Below are 22,459 nucleotides of genomic sequence, written 5' to 3'. Positions count from 1 at the left end.
AGCTGTAGTCAGACATGTCTAACTGGTTCTCTGACCAACCCTAGAAGGTAAAAATGTGGGTTAAGTGTAATTAAGTCCCTTTAAATTCAGAAATGAAGCTCAGAATTCAGTTTCTTCACTCTTATTTTTAAATTCAGGCATGTGCCCTACTTTTTTTCTACTATGAACTAATTCAAACACATAGAATGTGTGTGTTATGTGTCTCCTTTATTCTATCTGTGTGTGTACATTTACCTCGGTATACGATTTATGAAAATTCTGCACCAAATAAAAAATGAATACTATCCAAGGAATGCAGAAATGTCTTATTTTATTGTATCTGATTGGGATTTAATAAAACCACTATAAGGAAAGTGAAATTCTCTTTTAGGCACCTATATGATCCCGCTCACCTTCTTTCCTCCCCAGATGCAATTTCTTTAATGAATTTGGTATACAATGAGGGTGACTATTAGGTGTTAGGTGCTGTCAAGAAGAGTATAACTCATAGTGATCCTATGAACAGTGGATATGAACCCTGCCCTACAGGGACTATATAACTTAAAAAGCAAACAGAAACATCGTTGAGGTTGAAATAGTTCTATTAATAATTTTGCCTAGTCAACAATCATAAACTGGGAGGGTCACAGGCAAATCCAGTGGTGCTGTTACATTTGCATGAGTGAGATTTAAAAGTTTTAAAGGAAGGAGCTCTGGTGGTTTAGCAGGAAGGAGTTTCAGTGCTAACCCAAAGGCTCCCAGTTTGAATCCACCAGTTGCTCAGTGGGAGAAGGATGATTAATCTCATGCGATTAACTGCCTCTACACCCCCACTGGAGGGTCAGCTATGAGTCAGTTCTGACTTGATAGTTTACAACAACAACAATATAGCACTGTTGTTGTTTATCATTGAATAGAAACAGACCCACAGCTGACCCTCCAGTGGGTTTTCAGAGGCAGTAATTGCAAGGGAGGAGATTGCCCATCCTTCTCCTACAATACAGAACTACTATAAAGACTCATTGCTATTGAGCCAGAACTGGCCCATCGCTGACCCTTCAGCAGTTTCCAAGGCTGTAAATCACATGGGAGGGGATGAGATGGGGAGATCTTTCTCCCTGAGAGTTATTAGAGGATCTGAAATGCCAGAGGCACAGCTTTTGGGTTATCAGTGCAATCCTATGTAATCTGGTAACTGTGTCTCTCGCGCCCTCATTAGTGTACCAAAGGGTGGAGACTCCTTTTGTATATAACTTAACCTTATTTACTCTTACCTCAAATTCTCAGGAGTTGTTTGTAAGGTTTAGATTTTAATATTCTTGAGGATACAATCTGTATTTATTCCTTTTGCATTATCCATACTCCTTATTATATATACTATCTTAGATACAATTTATGCTCAGGAAGTATTTACTGACTAAGATAATATTACAAATTACTCCCAATTAAAAATTCCCAATTGTAACCATTGAAATAATTTTGATTTTGTTATGGTGAGTGAAGCATCCTATTTATTTACTTGAAACAGACTCATAAAAACAAATATTTTAGTTATGTGTATACAGAATGCTAAGAAAAGCTATAATATTGAGATTGCAGAGAAACTTCACAGCAAATATTTTAATCTGGATGGAGCCCTGGTGGCCTAGTTATAAGGAGCTGCACTGACAACCCAAAGGCATGTGGTTCAAATCCACCAGGTGCTCTGTGGAAGAAAGATGGGAAATTTCCTCCTATGCAATTTACTGCCTCCAAAAACCAGCTGAGGGGTCAGCTATGAGTCAGTACACAGCAACATTTTAATTTGGAGATAGCAATGTGGACAGAATACTTTGCATAGCATAGTCATAGAATTATACTTGTTTTAATTTGAAAATAAATGTTTTATTGAAGTATTATGGGCATATTTAAATTTATGGAGTAATTTACTTTCTCCAATAGTCATTCTTTTTCTGTGTTGTTGTTGTTGTTGTATACCATCGAGTTGGATCTGACTGGTACAGGAGGAGATTGCCCCTCCTTCTCCAGCAGAGCATCTGGTGGATTCGATCCAATAGTAATTCTTTACATGACTGCTGTTGGGCTGAACTACAGCGAACCTAAAACTGCCAACTAAGTTTTGAGCAAGATAATTCCATAAAAAAGAATCCGTTGCCATCAAGCTGATTCCACCTTATTAACTAGGGCACAGCAAAATTTTCCCTTAGGGTTACCAAATATCTAGAGATCTTAAGAGCAGCAGATTCTTTGACTTTCTAAGTGCAGATTATCTACAGACCTAACCATACACATATGAACACACCTTATCATCCTCGTCAAAGCCAGAAAGGTCTGGTCGGCTGGAAGAGACCTGTAACAGAGGAATGGTTCTTATCAATGTAGTTGATTTATTTACCATCAATATTTTTTGAAGGCAATAGAATGTTACAGATAAATGATGACCATCCTAAATCTGAAGTTTATCATTTCCACATATGCTTTTATAGTCAAGGTCAAAGAATGTTGACTATAGCATGGACTGTTAAAAGAACAGACAAATCTGCTTTCAACGAACAAAGGCTGCAGTGCTCCACAGAAGCAGAGGTGCTGAGGCCTGATCTCATATACTCTGGGCATGTTATCAGGAGGGGTAAGTCCCTGGAGAAGGACATCATGCTTGGAAAAGTAGAAGATCACGGGAGAAATTGACTCTCAATGCAACACAGTAGCTGCAACAAATGGGTTTAAGCACAGCAGAGATTTTGAGGATGGTACAGGATTGGGAAGTTTTGTTCTGTTGTATATATGTCGGAGTCACTTGGTAGCACTTAACAACAGCAACATACATATTTTATATAATTACATATGTAGATAATCACAATTAATATGTAGAGTGGAAGGACAGCACAGGAGAGGAAGATCCCAGAGGGTGGGTGTGTTAGAGACAGTGAGATTGGCTCAGGATAGGGTTGCTAGGAGTCTCAGTCAACTTACCAGCACATCACCACAGCAGCAACAACACTTAATATAAGTGGTAGCTTACCATACACTTCAACAGTTCAATAATTTATTTATTCCTTTCTCCTACTGATAGCTACCTAGGCTACCAATTTTTTTCTATTACAAAACATGATGTGAACAATGCTCTTGTTACTAACCTCTAAATACCACTCTAGCTGCATCTAGCATATATGGATGTGTGACATGTTTTTAGTAGTTTTAATTACATCCTGTATAGCAACAGAAGTCTCTACAATATATAGCTAAGAAAGAGAAGCCCAGGTTGTAGATAAGGTTATATACCTTCAATCTATTCTTTCATAGTGATTTTAAGATTAACTCTGCAACTCTCAAAAAAAAAGGACTCTTTGGGAATTTATAGATCAACTTTTTCTAAGTTTTAAGTGCTATTTTTATTCACTCATTGTTGCATATTTTCCTCCCTCCACCTCGCCTAGTCCACTTTGTAATGTACCTTTTGTTCCAGATTGCTGTCATACATGTAATGAGTAATCATACAGTTCTTCCCCTCATCTGTTTCAATGCAGTCTTCATTATCTATATACTCTTTTCCTTTTCTCCTCTCAAACCTCCACACCAATTCTACTTTGTAACAGTGGTTTTATGCAGTATTTGTCCTTTTATAGATCAATTTGGACAACTAATGATGAAACCAAGTGAAGACCAAAATCACTTCTGCGTGTTTACTTTTGTCAGAAACATCTCCAATGTAAATATGTATTTATGTGTTTATTACAAAACCATAAATGAACAATTGAAGTTTTAATCAATTTTTTCTATAGCAGAAGGACAAAATAGGAATAAAAAAGCCTGTATTTACATAAAAAAGAAAAGATGTTGTTTTGTACTGAGTTGGAACCAACCAACTGACCTTCCAATGGGTTTTCAGAGGCAGTAAATCACACGGAAGGAGACTGTCCATTTTTCTCCAAAGGAACAACTGGTAGTTTTGAACCATGTGCCTTTGGGATTGCAGCACAGCTTCTTACCAGAGCTCCCACTTTGAAGATAAATGGTAATATTTTTATACAGTGTGCTCCTGTCAATAAACATAGTTTATTACCTAGGAACTTAATCCTTTGTTTTTTGGTTATACTGTAATTTAGGTTTTCTATCTTGATTCTGGTGGAGGAGTCTGTCGACAGTTGTGTTGCTAACTCAAACCCATCTCTAGAGGTTCAATCCACCAGCACTCTGAGGGCAAAAGATGGGCAATCTCTTTCTGTGTGATTTACAGAGTTTCATGAGTTTTGATTCAGTCTTTATAGGCAACTTTTATGTTATTTAAGATGTGTAAATCTCTGCTCTATCTGTAGTAACACTGTCCTTCTCATCCTGATTAATATCCTCCTTCCTTTTTCCTTTTCTTCTCCAATCAGTGTTAACTAGAGATTACACACCTACATACACTGCATTATTAACAATAGCAAAGATACGGAAATAATCTCTGTGCTCATCAACAGATGTGCAGATAAACTATGGTACAGACAGACAATGAATAATATATTACACTAAAGAATAACGAAGAGTTTGAATCTGCAGGATGTTATGCTAAATAAAATAAGTCGGATATGAACATGTGCGGCTAAGCACAATTAATAGCAGTGCATCTAAATTCCAAAATCAATCTCCATAATAGTCTATGTGTTTCCTACTGCCAAGGGGGCCCTTTAGAGTAGTGAGAGAAGATCTTCACCCTGAAACCCACAGCGTCCCTTTTCAGCAGAAGTAGCTAAGAGAATACGCCATCCCCCTTTCCTTATGAATCAGGGTGAAGTCTCTCTCATGGAGGAGTGATAGGGAATGGCAAAGGACACACTGACAAAGGAGATTAATCAGAACTGGTTTTGACAAGCACTATGGCAATTGGACAATTAAAACAGACATTCGGGGGTGGGGGAAGAAGAACGAACTGGGGAGGAGGGTAGAGAAAACAGTGCAACAATGAATGAATGAGAACCCAAAATATCTGTAAATGTTCATTAAAACTAGTAAAATTTAATAATAATTTTTTAAAAAAGTCAAACACAGAATGACAAATACTGAGTCCACAAGGGTTGTGGGCTTCCCACCCTAAGGTGGCCAGTTTGAATGCACTAGCTAGCTGTTCCTCAGGAGACAGATGGGCACTCTTCCCCTATGTGACTTACAGCCACTGGAAACCTACCACAGGGTCAGCTATGAGTTGGTTCCGACTCAATGGCAATGAAGGGTGAGGGACTCTTAAAAAAGTTAAGAAAAGGTTAACACCAAAAAGATATATTCTTTACAGACTGGTTCATTTTGCCAGGCTTCTTCTGCCACCCATTGACCAAAAAGAAAACAAAAATCAACAAGCCAAAAAATTCTCTGCTTTCCACCACGGTTGAAAACCTGTCTGCTGTTTCATACACCTCTACGCTAATATTTCTTTATTCCTTTGAATTGGCAGATTTATACTCTAGTATTGTTTCTTTTGAATTTATTTTGATTTTATTTTTCTAACATTCAATATATTTTACTCATAAATAGTCCTTGATGAAGCAATGAAAGATAAGGGACTTCAAATTTTTTTTAAAGCTGTATTTAGTTGCTAAAATATGAAATGTATATCCCCTCCATGCCAGGGGGCATGTTTATCTTCTCTGTATCATTCCAATTTTAGTATGTCTATGTGCTCCCGAAGCGAGCATAAGAGAAAGGACTTTTAAAGACTTTCATCTAAAATACCAATATCACATCCTAAAAATGAAGAAATTCCTATATGGTATCAAACATCTAGTGTTCAAATGTCTCCAGATACTGTTTAAACAATTTTATAATTAATATATTTGAAAAATGATAATAATGATGAATAATAAATTAAAATAAATAATAAATTAAAAAGTCAGACATTGAAATTAGTTGACGACCTCTTTTATCCCTTGCCTTGAATTTTAATAATTAAAAAGAAAAGGTCAACTCAAGACTAGGTTATTTATCCTATAAAGCCCCCTACCACAAAAAGTTACATGTCCCATATCTGTGGAATCCTAGGGGTCAGTACAAATGGAGTGCAATGAATGAACATGCCGTTGGAAAACTACCTGTGTGAACCTGGTATCACCTCTGCCAATTAAGTATGTGACCTGGCTCACATCTTTTAGTCACACTCAGACAAGCAGAAACTGACCTGACTGGGCAGGCCAATCTTCTGTTGGCCTGGCAGATACACTGAACCAAGCCAGATTGTTGATTTTGTTTTTTGTTTTTTTCTATTTGCCATAGCATGCATGCTAGTTTTATGATACTTGCATACTTGTTTATTTTATAGTTTGTTCTTATGGGTATGTTGTTGTTGTTATGTACTATCGAGGTGGGAATGATGCATAACTGGTCCTCCAGTGGGTTTTCAGAAGCAGTTAACTGCATAAGAGTAGACTGCCCATCTTTTTTCCATGAAGCACCTGGTGGATTTGAACCACGGGCCTTTGGGTTGACAGTGTGATTCCTTACCACTATGCCACCAGAGCTCCTTGTTTGTCATACAGACCCAGCAAGAACTGGTGGTAATGAAGAAATTCAAGCTGCACTGAAGAAGGTGGCAAAAATAACACCCAGGAACTGATGGAAATGAACTAACTAGTAGCATGTTTTTAATTTCTGATCAATTCTAATGGTCTCATATCTCTAACGGTCAGAAAATGTGTGTTCTGTAACTCAAAAAACCCACTGCAATCTAGTTGAAACCAACTCATTGCTGATTCACCATTGGTTTTCCGAGATGGTAAATCAAACAGAAGAAGATTACCCAAGTTTCTTCCATAGAGGTGGCCAGAGAAGGGTAGCTTTTGGGTTTGCTGGACAAACTGCTACATAATACAACACTGAGCTCCCTTTTATAGAATATATAGATTGTAAACATTTGCTAGGATTTGCTTTCAGGCCCACTTTCAAGATAATTTTTTAACATGTTGTTTATAATAATTTTCTGGAAATTCTGGAGTGTAGGAAGGCTAATGATACTCTTTTTCTTGGATGGCTCCTAAGAAAAAAACCAATTTTTAACTGGTCCTTGCATTCATCCATCCTTTTTTCTCATGACAGTGTCTCCCTTCAGCTGGAAGCTGTTTCTGTCAATTAGCTTTCCCAGAAGAATTTGCTGAGGAAAAGAATCACAAAGATCAGATGGGCAGCACAGTGCTCTGTCTCAGTAGGTAAAAGTGATCCAAAAGCATCAATTAGGGGCTGTGGTGGCCAGGATATTTGATCAATGGCAACTCCCTTATACTTTATCTAAACTCAAAGAGGAATATGGCAGAAGAAAAACAGTAAAGGACTACTTCCTGAACTTCTTCTCGCTCACATCTTAAGCTCTATTTGTGTTTATGCCCCAAGAAGCTTTTCAGATAACTTCCTGAATGCTGCTGTTGGTTGCTTGGGAGTCTATTTTGATCCTGTGTGCCCAGAGTGGAATACTGCACACAGTTTCCTGAAGCAGACAGACAGACTTTCCTTCTGAGGTACTGCCAAACAGGTCTGAACTGCTAAATTTTAGGGTAGTGATTGAGTTTAGTTTGTGCCACCCAGGGACCTTACTTTATCAATAGGGATTAATGAGATTCCATTAACGGATAGGCCATGTTACATGTGACTTTGCCTCTGGCCTACTGCGTGCTGCAGAGATGTGGGTGTGGTAATCTGGTGATATCCTCAAGAGCCGTACACTCCAACCTCACCTGTAAACATCAACCTCCTGTCCCCACACGTCCTCCACCCCGGATTCTGAGGCACATCACGTCAGAGGCAGATCCGTGCAGGGGAGAACTTACGTTGTGGACATTCGGTGTACTGAGACTCCTCCGTATATGCCGGGCTTTGGTGGAAAGTGCTTCTTTTACAGTTACGGCCTGGAAAGGCATAATAATTTACAAATAACATTTATTATTTTCCCATTGACTCCATAAGCAAGACATAGTTTATGCACGAAATTTTGCGAATATTACAATAAAGATCACTCTAACGGTGGTGAGTGTTGAACACCATGATGAATGTAGTCAATGGTATGGGACTGTTGTTGCTAAGTGCCAGCAAGTTGGTGCTAACCCAGTGGGAACATAAGTTTAACAGGACAAAGAATACATGCAGAAGTCACTGAAATTTACCAAGATAATAACGTAACACACATCTGTACAGTATTACTAAACAAAATGCCATGGTATCCAAATGCTGGTGTTCTGGTTGTTTTTCTGTTTGAAATGAAGAGATATCTATTATTGACAACATGTAGGCACTGTGGAAGGAAAAGAGGTACTAAGGAGTCATTGCTTTTGTTTTTAAGTGAATGTTGAGACTGCTATTTGAATACACTTGTGTAAGCCACAGCAGAGATAAACATAGTGTCATGAGGAGACTAAGCAAGGAAAACCTAATCAAAACTAGGTAAACCTAATCAGGTCAGTCAAGGTCTGAGGAAGTGTGGCCTAGTGGCAAGACCCTGCACTGCAATCCCAGAGGTACGCGGTTCAAATCCACCAGATGCTTTGCTGCAGAAGGAGTGGGCAATCTCCTCCTGTACCAGTCAGATCTGATTTGACGGTACACGTAAAATAATACAATAAATAAAAAAATTTTTTTTAAAAAAAAGGTCTGAGGAAGTGTGAAGGATCATTTTCCAGCAGCAGCCATGATTGTGTTCTGTGGATTTTTGCTATTCACTCTGATTACTTGGCTAAGTTGTTCAGAGAGCTGCTATGAGTTATACTCAACTTGACAGCACCTAACAACAACAATAACAATAAGAAAACAACAATATGGCTAAAGCTCATTGTGCATTTATCTTTTTTTTAAATGGATGATAAATATTATGCAAAACATTTTTCATTTCAATCATCTTCACATATATAATTTAGAAATATTATGTTTCTCATGTTCTTTAACCATTTCACTTAACTATTCCTAAACATTTTTTATTTTTTCCCCCAAACATTAAAGGGTTTATTAAAATCAAGAGAACTTTGCTCTGGAGAAAGGAATAACAAACAGAAGGAAAGTCAACAACATAAGTTGTAGGGAGATGTAGGGAACCTCAGGTCTTCACTTGGCTGCCAGCTCAACAAAGGGTAACACAGTGAAAACCGAAACAGCTTCTCCAGACTGCTAACGCTGGGGAATCTTCAGGCCATCTCTGAGGTCCCACATCAAGTGTCATATTCCATTCCAGGTGAGATACATGAGAGGGGAAACAAGTGCAAACTTAGCTGTGCAGATCGGTGCCGGAGCCAGACTCAGACTTCACGAGTTCCAAATGAGACTCAAAGTTCCAGGGATTAACAGGGTGGACAAGATAAAAAGATTCATGCACACAAGGCCCTACCAAAGCCATGGTGGTCAATGGATGGACATCACCACTGGAAGAGACCAACTAAACAGCAATGTGGGGAGATAAATGGTGGTTTGAACTTCTGTTCTTATTTCAGAATTTCTCCCTCTCTTGTTTGCCTGTGGTTCCCAAAGGAACAGTATATCTGATACAGAATTGAGGTCTAGGCTGGGCACAGAGGCTATGATGGCCAACATGTCTCAGCAGGAGAGCAGCTATCTTGGATTCCAGGGTGGACAGAGTCTGTTCCCCAATTTTTTTCACCATTTTTAACAGAAGCAGCTCAAGATCTCTTAAGCACGGAGTTCCCTTTCCTCTTCTTCCCATCTCTGGCTACTTCTAATAACATTTGATCTCTATAATCTCAGTATCTATATGTTGTTTTTGCTTAACAATATACAAAAAATATTTTTTTTCATTCATAAATATAGCTGTCCTCCAGATCATGTGCTCTCAGTCTGTGGATTCTCCTGACCATGGATTGAAAATGCAGTGAAAGCAATCCCTCCAGAGTTAAGAGGGAGTGTAAAGTGCTGTTTGCACAGCACTGACATTGTATGAAGTACTTATAAGTTAGCTAGAGATGAATTAAGGTACACAGGAGGACGGGCATAGAGTATACACAAATATGGTGCCATTTTAAACAGAGAGCTTGAGCATCCATGGATTTTGGTTTCCACAAGAGGCTCAGCTTCAATTTTCTTACTTGAAAATGGGGATTAATTAATAGAGGGAACAAAGGGATGCTGTAGTCTAAACATTGGCTGCTAATCAAATCCTACGGATACGAACAGGCAATTGTAAAATAATGAAAACTATGGACATAAAGACATTTACATTTTTAGTTTTTAATATAAGTGGGCAAAGAAAACAAAGAAATACCTCTCTCTATACAGGTATCTCATTTGCAAAGCTACAATAAATGTTTATGACAGTTATGTTGTTGTTAAGTGCCATCGAGTTGTAGGTGACTCATAGTGACCCTATGAAGGAAAGTCCTCAACACTTGTGTGATTTTCATCCTTTCTCCAGGTTCATAGGGTTTCCAGAGGCTAGCTATTATGGAAATGGATGCCACTCCTGCTTGTTTTAATTGGGAAGCTCCACCAAACACTGTCTACCATGGATAACCATTAATGCATTTGATGGTTACAGCTGCAATAAATTTATGTGGGCCTTTTGCTAAAGAAAGATTTTTCTAACAGACTCTGTCTGATCTTTGTACTTCTGGCTGATCAATAAATGCTTCCCTAACTCCTACTACTATTGTGTTTATGGACTGCATCTCAGTTCTACTGTCCAGTGAATGATTTTCTCTTGAATTTCCTGTTATCATTTCAAAAGCTAACCTAGGTTAAAAAATTAAGGAGGTAGCAATCAATCATCCATGGATAAGCATATGGGCTTTAGAGTTAAGCTAGTACCACTGTATCCTGGCTTGTACCAGTCACTAGCTCTGTGGCCAAATCATCCAAATTTCTCTCAGCTTCTATTTTCTCAGTTGAAAATGTGGATTACTCTATATGGGGAACTCAGGGGTGAGGTAATCTAAGCACTGGGTGGTTAACCACAAGGTTGGAGGTTTGAACCAACTTTTTTATGGGAGAAAAATGAAGCTTTTTCCTCTTATAAAGATTTAAAACTTTGGAAATGCTACGGAGCAATTCTACTCTGTCTTACAAGACTGCTGAGACTTGGAAACAACTTTGACAGCAGGGTTTGAGTAATTTTTTTTTTTTTTAATTTCCAGATTGAGTCATCTTATACATCTAAAATACTTAGGTACAGTTCTTGGCAAGTAAGAAGTATCCCATGAAGTCTTGCTGTTTCCATTATTTTTGCTACTATTTTATCTGACTCATAGCTACTTGAGTTATTCTTCACTGGCAGATTCAGAGAGAGGGCATTTTATAAACAAACTTTTCTCTGTTCATGTCAGGTTAGAGAATAGTTAGGTACCACCTCCCAGTCCAGGTGTTGGGAGTTACTTGCCTGCCTGAGGCGTTCGAGGCTCAGAATGTTCTCCACCTGCAGCACCCCACGAGTGTACTTCTCAATGTAGGTCTCCCCATCTGATGTGCCTTCATTTTCACTCCTTGCTGCCATGAGAGCCAGCGTTTCCCTGTCCTCAATCTCCTCTGTTGCCTAAAAGGATGGGAAGGTGATTATAATACTTTATTATCATTTTAAATGTTTGTTATTACATTGTTATTATTATTCAGAGGCATATTTGTAACGGTCTACTGTTGAAATGTAACACTTGTGTAGCTCTCCCTGCCTTCCATTACTTTAGAGGTAGTATGCTACTCTTATCCCATCTTATAGTCTTTTCCTTCACACAACCTACTATGTCTATTACCTAGGCTTTGTACCATTCACTAGCTCTGTACTCTTGGACAAGTAATTGTACTTTTCTTCCTGTCCCATCCCTGTTAATTATCAAAGAAAGAATGCTTCCTTCTCTCTGTATATTTTTCCTTGGTTTTATGTAATTGTGGACCCATGTAACAGTTGATCTTTTGTGTCTGACTTATTTCATGCAGCATAATTTCTCCAGGTTCATCTGTCTTATGCAGTGTGCCATGGATTTTTCATAGTTCTTTAACAATGAAATACAATACAATGCATAGTATTCCTGAGTATGTATGCACCATATAGTGTTTATCTGTTTTATCTGTGGATGTGCACTGGGATTGTTTCTATCTCTTTACTATTACAAATAATGTGGCAATGGACACGGATGTCCATGTCACTTTTCATGTTCCTCCTCTTATGTTGTATCTGTGATTGCTGGATCAAAGAATCTTACTATCTCTAACTTTGTAAACGGGGTGCCATGCCATTTTCCATGATGGCTGCACTATTTTACAGTGCCAACAACAGTGTACGAGTGGTCCTATTTCCCCACACCCCTGCCAACACTGGTGATTTCTTGCCTTATCCAACTAAATGGCAATACTTTCTTCTGAGTAGAATTTTCATAAAAATTTTGGTTAGGAAGTGATTTTTATAGTTTTGAAAATCAACATATTCTCCTTTATTTCCACATTTATATTTTTTCAAGTAGTATATATCTTACCTTTGGTATATTGGAGACTATTTCATAGGTGACACCACAGGAATAAAAAATATTTTTCAATGATATTCTCCTCTTCAAGCTCTGGGTGAAACTCTGTTAGTAAAGAAAAGCTGATTAAAAGCTGTGTGAAAAATTTGTTATTTTACAAATAAAAATTTTAAAAATTACATGCTCTGGTGGCCTAATGGGTAATGCAATGTGTTGCTAATGCAATGACAGATGGTTTGAATCCACCGACTGCTCCAAGGTGGAAAGACAGACAATATCGTCTCATACAATTTAGAGTCTATGGAAACCCTTTGGAAAGTCGGCTAGGAATTGATTCCATGGCAATCCCAAAAACAACACATTTGACATACACAAACTATTTGACAAAACAGGAAAAAAATTAAACCTAAAAATTCTAATCTCTAATCCTGAGGGACAATGACATTCAGCTATTTTTGATATAGAAGTTAAATTAAAATTGGAGAGGCAACAGGAGAAGGATGTACTGGGAGCCTGTATTTCACCCTAGCTTTGCCAGCATCCTGGCTGGACTTGAGATTGAATCTCAGGGTTAATTTTTCCCTGTGACTGTAAAGTAGTGTAACAGCACAACCCTCCTGTCTCCAGTCATTCAAGGCAGAAAAATCCCTTGACAGATGGAATCCCCCTTAACAATCCTCATGCCCATTCTCTTGAGTAAATGAGACCAACCCTGACCAGTGTGTGTAGTGGTGGCACTTGATATTACCACTGCATTTATCCCCAGGACATTTGTTTGTGATGGAGGGGAAGAGAAACCACCCTGAACTCACACACAGTGGTATGAATCTGTGGCATGAACAGTACCTGTTTGTTGTAAATATTGGCTGCAATCCGTTTTCTCAGGACTAGCTCCATAGCAGCAGGGTGGCTGAGCTGGACTGTGATTTTCACGATCAGGTAGATCCTCTCGTTTTGAGGGGTGACCCTATTCAAGTGAACAGAATCATGCACGGAGGAGTCCCAAGAGGCTGTGGCTGAAACCTGGGGCAGGGGATCGACGGAGAGACAGAAACATGATACAACTCAGGAGTAGCCACCATTGCCGCTCAAATGTGAGGCCACAAAAGAAAGACATTCAAGTTATTTAGTCAAATAGAAGAGTTTCCTCACTTGTTTTGAGGGACAACATACATGTTCTTGTTTTAAGTCTCCATGCTTTCTCCACCAAACTAGTTTAGACCACTCCAGTTTAGAGGGAGGGTTATACCACCCAAGTATAGTGGGAAGTCAGGACCATTACTGGCTTGTGCAAGAACCTGATATTGTGTAATTGCACCTAAGGCCCTTTTACCTCATCGTCGCTGTGCTTTATGATGGGCAGGTAGAAAAACTGGCTCCCGTGCTCCTTGGGCAGGATGGAGTTCACGCCCGATGCATGGGGGCCCACCAGCTGCTCGTTGGCACTGAGGTCATCCGCTGACCACATCCAGGGCACAGGGGGAAAACGGGGCGGGGAGAGAAGTCAAGATTTAAGCAAATAGGGAGAAATCTAAAATACAAGACTTTTACAGATTAAGTTTACACAGAACATATCTTCCTTTTTTTCATTCCTCATTCTGTGGCTGAAACAGATAAAATGGCCACCAACCTTTTTCCCCCCACCATCCTATTTTTAAAATTTCTCTTATTATTTTATTATTTTTGTGTGCACTGTCAAATAGGATCTGACAGGTACAGGAGGAGATTGCCCCTCCTTCTCCAGCAGAGCATCTGGCAGATTCGAACCATGCACCTCTGAGACTGCAGTGCAGCTTCTTGCCACTAGGCCACCAGAGCTCCCTGTCACCATCCTTTAGAGACACTGTTAAAAACAGAGTTCTGGAAGTCTACTGGAAAGAAGCTGAGATGCCAAATCAAAGGCAGTGGAATCTGTTAGCTACTTTTTGGGAGAAAGATGGGCAATCTTCTGTGCTATTTACTGATTATGAAAACTGGGAGTGAGCTGTGAGTCAGTTTTGATTTGACAGTATCTAATAACAACAAAACCACATACTGCTAAAAACCAAGCAAACCAACTAAGTCTGTTATTATCAATTTAATTCTGATTCTTGGAGACCGTATCCGTGCCAGAATAAAACTGTTCTCCGTTAGGTTTTCAATGGCTGTAATCTAACAAAGTAACCTCTAGAACTTTCTCCCATGCTGCACACTGGGTGGATTCAAACTACCACCCTCACGCTTTATAGCAAAGAACAAACTGAGTGTATTACCCAGAGAATTGCAGATGTTACTTTGGGAGCTAAAACGGTGTCTTTGGGAGTGTACTATATGATATTGTTGTTGTTTACCATCAAGTTGGAACAGACTCATAGCTGACCCTCCAGTGGGTTTTCAGAGGCAGTAATAGCATGGAAAGAGACTGCTTGTCCTTCTGCAGAATAGCTTGAGGATTCAAACTGTCTACCTTCAGGACTGCATTGTGGATTCTTACCACTAAGCCATCTCCGTACTATACAAAAGACTGCTTACATTCTATATGGAGTTCTAGAAGCAAATATTTTTTCTTAAACTCACCTTAGAATTCTGTAGATTTCTGGTGTCAATTTTTTCCTGACCTAAACAACACACCTCTAGAAACACTATGAACTTTGATAAATGTCGATAGTTGTAGAGGGGCTTCAGGCCTTTTGTTCATAGGATCGCTATGAGTTGTGCTCGACTCAAAGGCAATCAGTAACAACAACAATTTTAACTTTGTTGTATGACTTATATAACTTATACCCAATTAGAGATTTTAGTGGTTAAATTACTAGTCTAGAATAAAACATCTAACTAAGTACTTGGGGGAAACATGAATAACACCTTATTCCAACAGCCCATCTAAGGTGAGATTCATCCTTCACAAATATCTGTCAGTGGTTAGTCAGCCTTCACTATTACTGGGAAGCATACCACTTATGTAATGACATCTCAGAGGCAAATCCACTTCCAGGCTTAAAAACCAAATTCTTAATGTGAGGAACCCAAACCAACTCTTGTCTATCTCCTACCCACCCACCAATGGCCTTCCAAGCCAGAAGAGTGGTTTTTAGGGTGTGCTTTGAGGAGCCTGAAGGCCTGACAGGAGCCTGCTCACTTCCAAAAGCAGGAACTGCTTTGTATGGGCTACATATTGGGTCACATTAAAGAGTTCCTTTTGATAAAGGGATTTACTGCTAAAACACATTGAAAACCCTCATTATAGGTTTACTGAGGTTCAGTATAACTGTGAAGACTTAAAGAGCAAACCTTAATATAGGGGTATGGTGGGATAGTGAACCACTAGCATCAAAATGTTCACAAGAGTTGATGCACTAGTTATAAATGCAGACTCCTATACTCCTATCAAGTCTAAGGAGTCAGAATCTTGAGGGCGACGACTTTCTAGGCAACTTCTACAGTCATTAATGCTTGAGAGCAACTGCTCCAATATTTACATCATTTTACATCTCTCTAAGAATATTCTTTTTTTTAGACTGAATATATACATCTCTCTTCCAATGATTCTACACACTAATTGTATATGAACTCCCTCTGGAAAAGTGATTTAAAGATCAAAATTATTTGGGTCTGAGTATATTCCAAGTCTTCATGAAAACACGGGAATATCCCAGACCTTTAAGTATTACTTACCATTCAGATCAAGGAAGAGAACTGGTATGTGGGTTTCCATTCCAGGAGGTGGGACCCTAAATTTAATAACAAAATTTAATCATAACCAAGTATGCATTTTGCATTCTGTTAAGTAAGTAATAAAATACTACAGAAATATGGAAGCCATAGAATACCACTATCAGATACATCTCGTATTAGTAAAATGTTTTCACAGTGGTTGACTTTTATAAGTAAAGACAGGCTAGGAAGAAAGACCTGGAAATCTTCTGAAAATCAGCCAATGGGAACCTTATGGATCACAACTGATCATCACCCAATTTGCTTGCTCTGGGCATATCATCAGAAGGCTCATCCCTGAAGAACGCCGTGACATTTGGTGCAGCACAACCAGCATGGGTAGGGGGCCTCTCCATACAGAAGGACTGGTCGAGCACCTATAAGTGACATCAGGATGAAATGGTGCTCATAGGTAATGGCTCTCACATGACCTGCAAGCCTTATGACCCAACATGATAGGCACATTTGTAATGAGAAATATACCAGGTTACCAATCATGTGCTGTACATGCAGAGTTTTCAAATTCTAGAAAAGAGATCATGAAATCAATTATACTTTTGTTGATATATTATCTGATTTTTAATCTGTGTGTGTCAGAATTAGAAGCATGCTCTATTTGCTATTCAATGGCTGTGCTTTTTTTCAAAGTAGATCACCAGGTCTTGCTTAGGAGGCAACTGTAGTTAGATCCGAACTAGCAATCTTCTGGTTAATAGTTGAGAACTGAACATTTAACACTACCCATTGAATCCTCATTTACCATCATATACACTAATCATTGAACAATAGCATTAATATTTATATTCTTGCTCAAAGGAGATGATGCATTCTGCATATTCTTTGTACAAAAGGAATCTGATTTCACTTCATCACCTAGAGCATGTAATAAGTATGAGAATAAGAACTAACAGCAACTACTATCCAATGAATGGATACATTATTTTACATACATTATCTCTAATTCTCACAAAAGTACCAAAAAATTAACTTCAGTAATAGATTTGGAAATTAAGTCTCAGACAAGTAAATGTACTTAAGGAAAGAGACGAGAATTGAAGCTGAAAATGAAATCCAAATCTGACTCCACAGTCATGATGCCGTATGCCACGCAGTGCAGGTAATTGAATGACACATTATTTACATATACTTAGGTGATTTCTTTTTCAAACCTAGGTATCAAACTAGACCAAATTAAGCCGATTTATCTCCTGGCATTTTCAAGCAGAATCTAAAACTTCTTTTTTTAAATAATTTATTTATTTTCTTGCTATGATGTGCCGTTGAATCAGATGCGACCTGCACGGATGGAAGTTGTCCCGCCTTCTCCAGCGGAGCTTCTGGTGGATTCGAACCACAAGCCTTTGGTATTGCAGTGCAGCTCCTTGCCACTAGGCCACCAGATCTCGTTTAAAACATCCTTTTTTGAAGCTAAAAATAAATAATTCCTGAAGAAGCGAGAATAAGGCTCAAGGTGCTTTGGAAGAAGCAAATGAGCATAGCCTTGGATTCATGACTAGGTAAATACTGTGAGAGGAAGTGGAAGGGGAGGGGATAAGTACTATTAGAGGTGCCCTTCCGAGAACGGCCCGGAGAGCATTCTCTGTAAGAGTCCCAGACGTAACAGCATGAGCATGACTTCTGCCACAGTACTCTGCAGTATCCTATCCAGGCTGCCTGGAGCGACAACGGGACTCACCAGTCTGCAGGTGCCCCGGGGATGCCACTGCCTGGTGCTGGGACCAGCACAGCATTCCTCTCTTCGGTCAGCCCTACCCACTGCTCCACCAGCCGGGCTTCCCGCTCCACGTCATCCTCTGTTTTCTCTGCAGATCAAAAGGAGGGATGAAGGCCAAGAAGACAGCAAGAGCAATTTCTAAATTTAAAATAAGCAAATAGATTCTCATTTGGCGATAGCCACAAGCAGTTTAAATAGCCACTGTGTTCCAGAAAAGGATCTGAGGCTTTTACGTTCAACACAGATGTGCAGATGAGCTCAGAGTGGCTAAGATGTGGGCTTACAGTGCCAAAGAGCAGGAAGAGTAGAAAGGGCACTGGGACAGGAATGAGGAAGCAGGGTCCTCTGCGGCTTCCCTAAATTAGGAAAGTTACTTAAAAGTGAGTCTTGGTTCCCAAATCAGTTCAATAAGGCTTTCTGCCATATCTAATTCATGCACTTGTTGAAAAAAACTGACAAAGACTAAACATGGCATTGCTTTATAAAAAAATAAATGGTTTTATAAAGATAGAGCATTACAACATGCTATATAAGTAGATACTCTAACCAATCATTTACATTAATCAATGACAATGAATGTTACAAAGCAAACTGAGAATAAATTTGCTTTCTATGAAAAACTAAAATGATTCGTAAACTTTCACTCAAATAAAATGTACCATATATTCACAACCAAATTTATGTCCTCCATACTCAATATGGAAGAGATTTAGTTGATCTATGTTGAAGTCCTCTTAGCCATCTTCTAATTCTGAAGCTGTCTAAACGCAGTCAAAGTGAGTTGTGAAGCCAGGAAATTAAGCATTTTATAGGCACACCTCTAGTATCTAAGACAGCCAGAGCCAGCACTGACAACTAGCATCTTAGAGTTAAGTAGTAGCATGGTTCTGTTAAGGGCACTTCTGCAGTGGTGGGCAGTGACCTACAAATGCTACAGTTTCTGAAGTGACCCTTTTACTGCTGTCAAAGTTCAGAGTCTAGAATACAAAATCATACAAAGCTACAGATCTTATCTGTGTTCCTCCAAACAAAATATGAGATGAATACTTACGGCCACAGTAAAAACCACAGTTTTATGAGTATTTAGTATTGTCATGTTAAGGATGTTTTAAAATCAGTCTTGCACAAAAAGAACCACTAATAATTATCCTTTTTTTTTAATTCAAAAAAGCTAGGAGGCTGTTATATTACTAATAGAAAAAAAATAACTACCACTATTTTGTAAAAGTGAAACTATTCTCAGAAACTTCTTATATGTTTTGTAAACATTAAAAAAATTTATGGTGAATATATAGGTAACAAAACATTTGCCATTTCAACAATTTTCAGCAACATTCAATATCACCTACCTTTTTTATTGCTGACTTTTTTTATCTGTTCGTCCAAGTATTCACGTCTTTTAATGAGTGCATCAGACCATCTCTCTCTTACACAGTTTAAATCTTCTTCCTGACATTGGGGAGGGAAAATATTTTGCTGTACATGGAAGGGACAATCGTTTCTTTTCTTGCTTTCAAGGATATTTACGTTGATCAGGAAACCTCATAGTAGGAGAGGCCATTGAAAGTAGCTGTGAGATTAATATGCAAGAAATCAAAGAAGGCTCACAAATACTGCATGCTGATTGAGGATTCCTTTACATAGAAATCACATTTGCTGGATCTCCAGAGGAAAAATTACATGTAAAAGCAGGATAAGCTCAAAATATACCAGCTGTTGGTTGATTTTTACTCTGCATGTGTATTTAAATCATTGCTAGTCATTTGAAGGATTTGTGATTCCAAGCAGGATGCTATGAGCCCAAACCATGGAAGAGCAAATGGAATGGAACAAGACTGTCATTACATAAGCTCATATCCTAGTGGCCCAAAAGTAGGTATTATCTGAAATGCAAGAAAAGGCAGGCAGAGACCCTACCAAACTTGCTGCAAAGATTTTACTTCCGACAACTACCATGAGGCTAACCAAACACCTAACATGCAAAACCCCACATGCACTCAGCCATGCTTTAAGAAATCCCAGCAGCACCTGGTGGATTTCACCGTGAACAGTGTGACAGAAAGCACACAAACAGCCCGCAGGACATTAGTAAATGGCATCATGAGAATCCAAGGGGTGATGGGAAATTCCCCTACAGCTTGCTTTTGTTTTGCTGTCTTTCTTGATAAAATTATGAGGAGGGAGAAAAAACTCACAGATCCTAGTCAAAATACTTTGAGTTATTTAACCCCAATCTAACTTTTAAGACATCGTATTAAGAGCTGCTGTTGATTATCACTGCTGTGGGGTCTGAGTCAAAGAGAGAGCTCATATGTTACAGAGAGGAACAGCTGCACAGGGGTTCAGGCTGTAGCCTTAACTGGAGGAACCCTAGTAGTATGGTGGGTAAGTGCTTGACTGCTAATCGAAAGGTTGGTGGTTTAAACCCATCAGCTGCTCCACAGGAAAAAGCCGTGCCTATCTTCTTTTGTAAAGATTTACAGCCTTGGAACCCCTGTAGTGTAGTTCCATTCTGTCTCATTGGGTCCCTCTGAGTCAGAAATGCCTTCTGGGCAGTGGGGTCTTTAATCATAATTGAAGGAGATTTCCAGGACTTGTCTCCCATGGGACCACTGGTTGACCCACTAGTTTTTAAAGTAAACAAGTGCAAACTGTTTGTGCTCCCTAGGGACTTGACTTTAAGAACAGACATGTGCTATTTGAAGACCTCTGAGATTTTATGGATAACAGCTTGCATCTAGGAAAGCTCACAGGAAAATGTTCTTCTAAACTCCTGTGTGAGGAATCAGTGCAAAGACTGGAAAACCAAATACAGAAAACCTCAACCTGGTTTGCTGCTTTGATCGTCCCATCATGTCAGGTCAGTGAGTCTTGATGGGACAAACTTTCAAATCTGCAAATATTTTCATAGATTCTCAAAACAGAAGAGACTTGAATTCTCCAAGTCATGGATGACTAAGTCAATGCCTAAAACTGGCTAAAATGAAAACAGAACTATGTGCTTCAAGTGTCTTCAATTTTCTTGTCTAGACAAAGTCTCTTAAAGTTGGATGGCATATTAGAATAATACCAATCTCTTGGATAGAATCTTACAAAGTGCAGGTTAGCATAAGACAGGATAAGACTCCAGCAAAAGATTGCAGATAGGCAACTGTGTGCATTTTGACTTTAATACAGTGATAATGTTCTTGCTTAGCAAGGCTTTAGAAACTATTCATTTGAAACAGTGTACCAAAAGTGCACAATCTGGTGATAAATTGTGAGCTGACAAGGCAATCTACAGAAAGAGCATTGTATCTCTGATTGCACTTAAAGCAAATCTAAAGCCAGTGAGAAATTGCATATTCTTGCTTTCTTGTCCTTCCTCCTCCCTGCTCTTGCTTTGCGGATGCTGGCTATTAGCAGTAGCTGTGCCCCATGCCACAGGATTGACAGCAGCAGCAATACCTGATAACTATCCATATCATCACCATCCTCATCATCTCTCTGGTAGGGAAAAAATAAACACAAAGGACATGCATTTTGTTTCTCAAACAGATTAACATGAAGAAAATAATTCTTTAGCTTAACACACATTATACCAGATAGCATACAACATGAACATAAAAAACCCTTAATTGCATCTCAAAAGACTTAGTGGACTTACTTAAGTTACCTCTATTTAGAGAATGTAAGGTTTTTATTAAGGAAGTAGTTACACTGGGGGGAAAAAATAAATTCCCTCATCCCTTTTATTATGCAAATAGCCGGCATGTATTTACAGACAGATGGGCTATCCAAGGTTGGGGATGGGCTTAAAAATACAGAGTGGCAAAGCTACAAGAGACTAGAAAGATGGAGAGATTTTTTTGGCAAATCTCTTCTTTTGGATTAGTGATGAGGGCACTATGCACCACAAAGATGAAATGGTTTAACCCAAGGACACATGGATACTGGTAGGATCAGGATTAGAAATCAGCCCTGAACTCTCCAACCACATTAGCCTGAGAGATCATTACAGTTACCAGGCAGGACCTTGAGCAAGGCAACAAGTGATGCAGACTTTACAGCTAGAGTTTAGATATGTCGGGCTGGCACTGAGTTTTTAAAAGAGTATTTAGCACTGGAGGAAAAAAAGATACGTCAGAGCCCAAATTTCGATAATCATTTAAATTCCAAAGGAGTCACTGAGAGAATTCAAATAATCAAATAAATATTCCTCGAATGGGTACTTGGCCAGTCCATAAAAACCTCTGTAGTTTTAGGTCTTGGTTTAGAAGACATAGACTCAATGTTTTAATCTATGACCAGAGACTTATTAAGCCATAAAATTTTATTGCACAAAGATACCTCAGAGAATTTAGAAGTCCACTTCGTCATTTTAGAGAAAAGGGGATTTACACATACCCAGCCACGGCAGTCATCAAGCAGGGTGAGCTAGACTTAAAAGATCTTGTCTCCTAACTCCAGGTCTAAGGCTCTAGTAAGCTCCAGAGCCAAACTAGAAGATGGCCACCAAGGGAGTAACTGATCTAGGATGGGAACATACCCAAGGCAGAGTCTTACTCCACACGCTGTATACATGCAATGAAAAGGCTGGTGGGCCATTTCCCAAACAGAATAGCCCTGTCTTTGGAGCCTCATTCACCCTCTCCCTCAAGGCTCT

General features: G+C 39.0%; 1 protein-coding gene across 1 annotated transcript in view; it reads right to left on the bottom strand.

Moving 5' to 3' along the window:
• Positions 1-22,459, bottom strand: part of KIF13A (kinesin family member 13A) — a 302,781-nt gene that overhangs the window by 13,007 nt on the left and 267,315 nt on the right. Inside the window, 11 exon segments of the mRNA XM_006888691.1 lie at positions 4-40; positions 2,282-2,329; positions 7,770-7,847; positions 11,312-11,464; positions 12,399-12,491; positions 13,233-13,409; positions 13,720-13,844; positions 16,041-16,096; positions 17,776-17,902; positions 19,164-19,263; positions 21,262-21,300. Coding sequence (XP_006888753.1) covers positions 4-40; positions 2,282-2,329; positions 7,770-7,847; positions 11,312-11,464; positions 12,399-12,491; positions 13,233-13,409; positions 13,720-13,844; positions 16,041-16,096; positions 17,776-17,902; positions 19,164-19,263; positions 21,262-21,300 — 1,033 coding nt within the window.

Source organism: Elephantulus edwardii, unplaced genomic scaffold, assembly GCF_000299155.1.
Source record: "Elephantulus edwardii isolate Elephantulus edwardi_28Jun2011 unplaced genomic scaffold, EleEdw1.0 scaffold00070, whole genome shotgun sequence".
NCBI classification, from domain to species: Eukaryota; Metazoa; Chordata; class Mammalia; order Macroscelidea; family Macroscelididae; genus Elephantulus; species Elephantulus edwardii.
The sequence above is the reverse complement of the archived record's forward strand: the minus strand, read 5'-3'. Positions and strand labels throughout refer to the sequence as shown.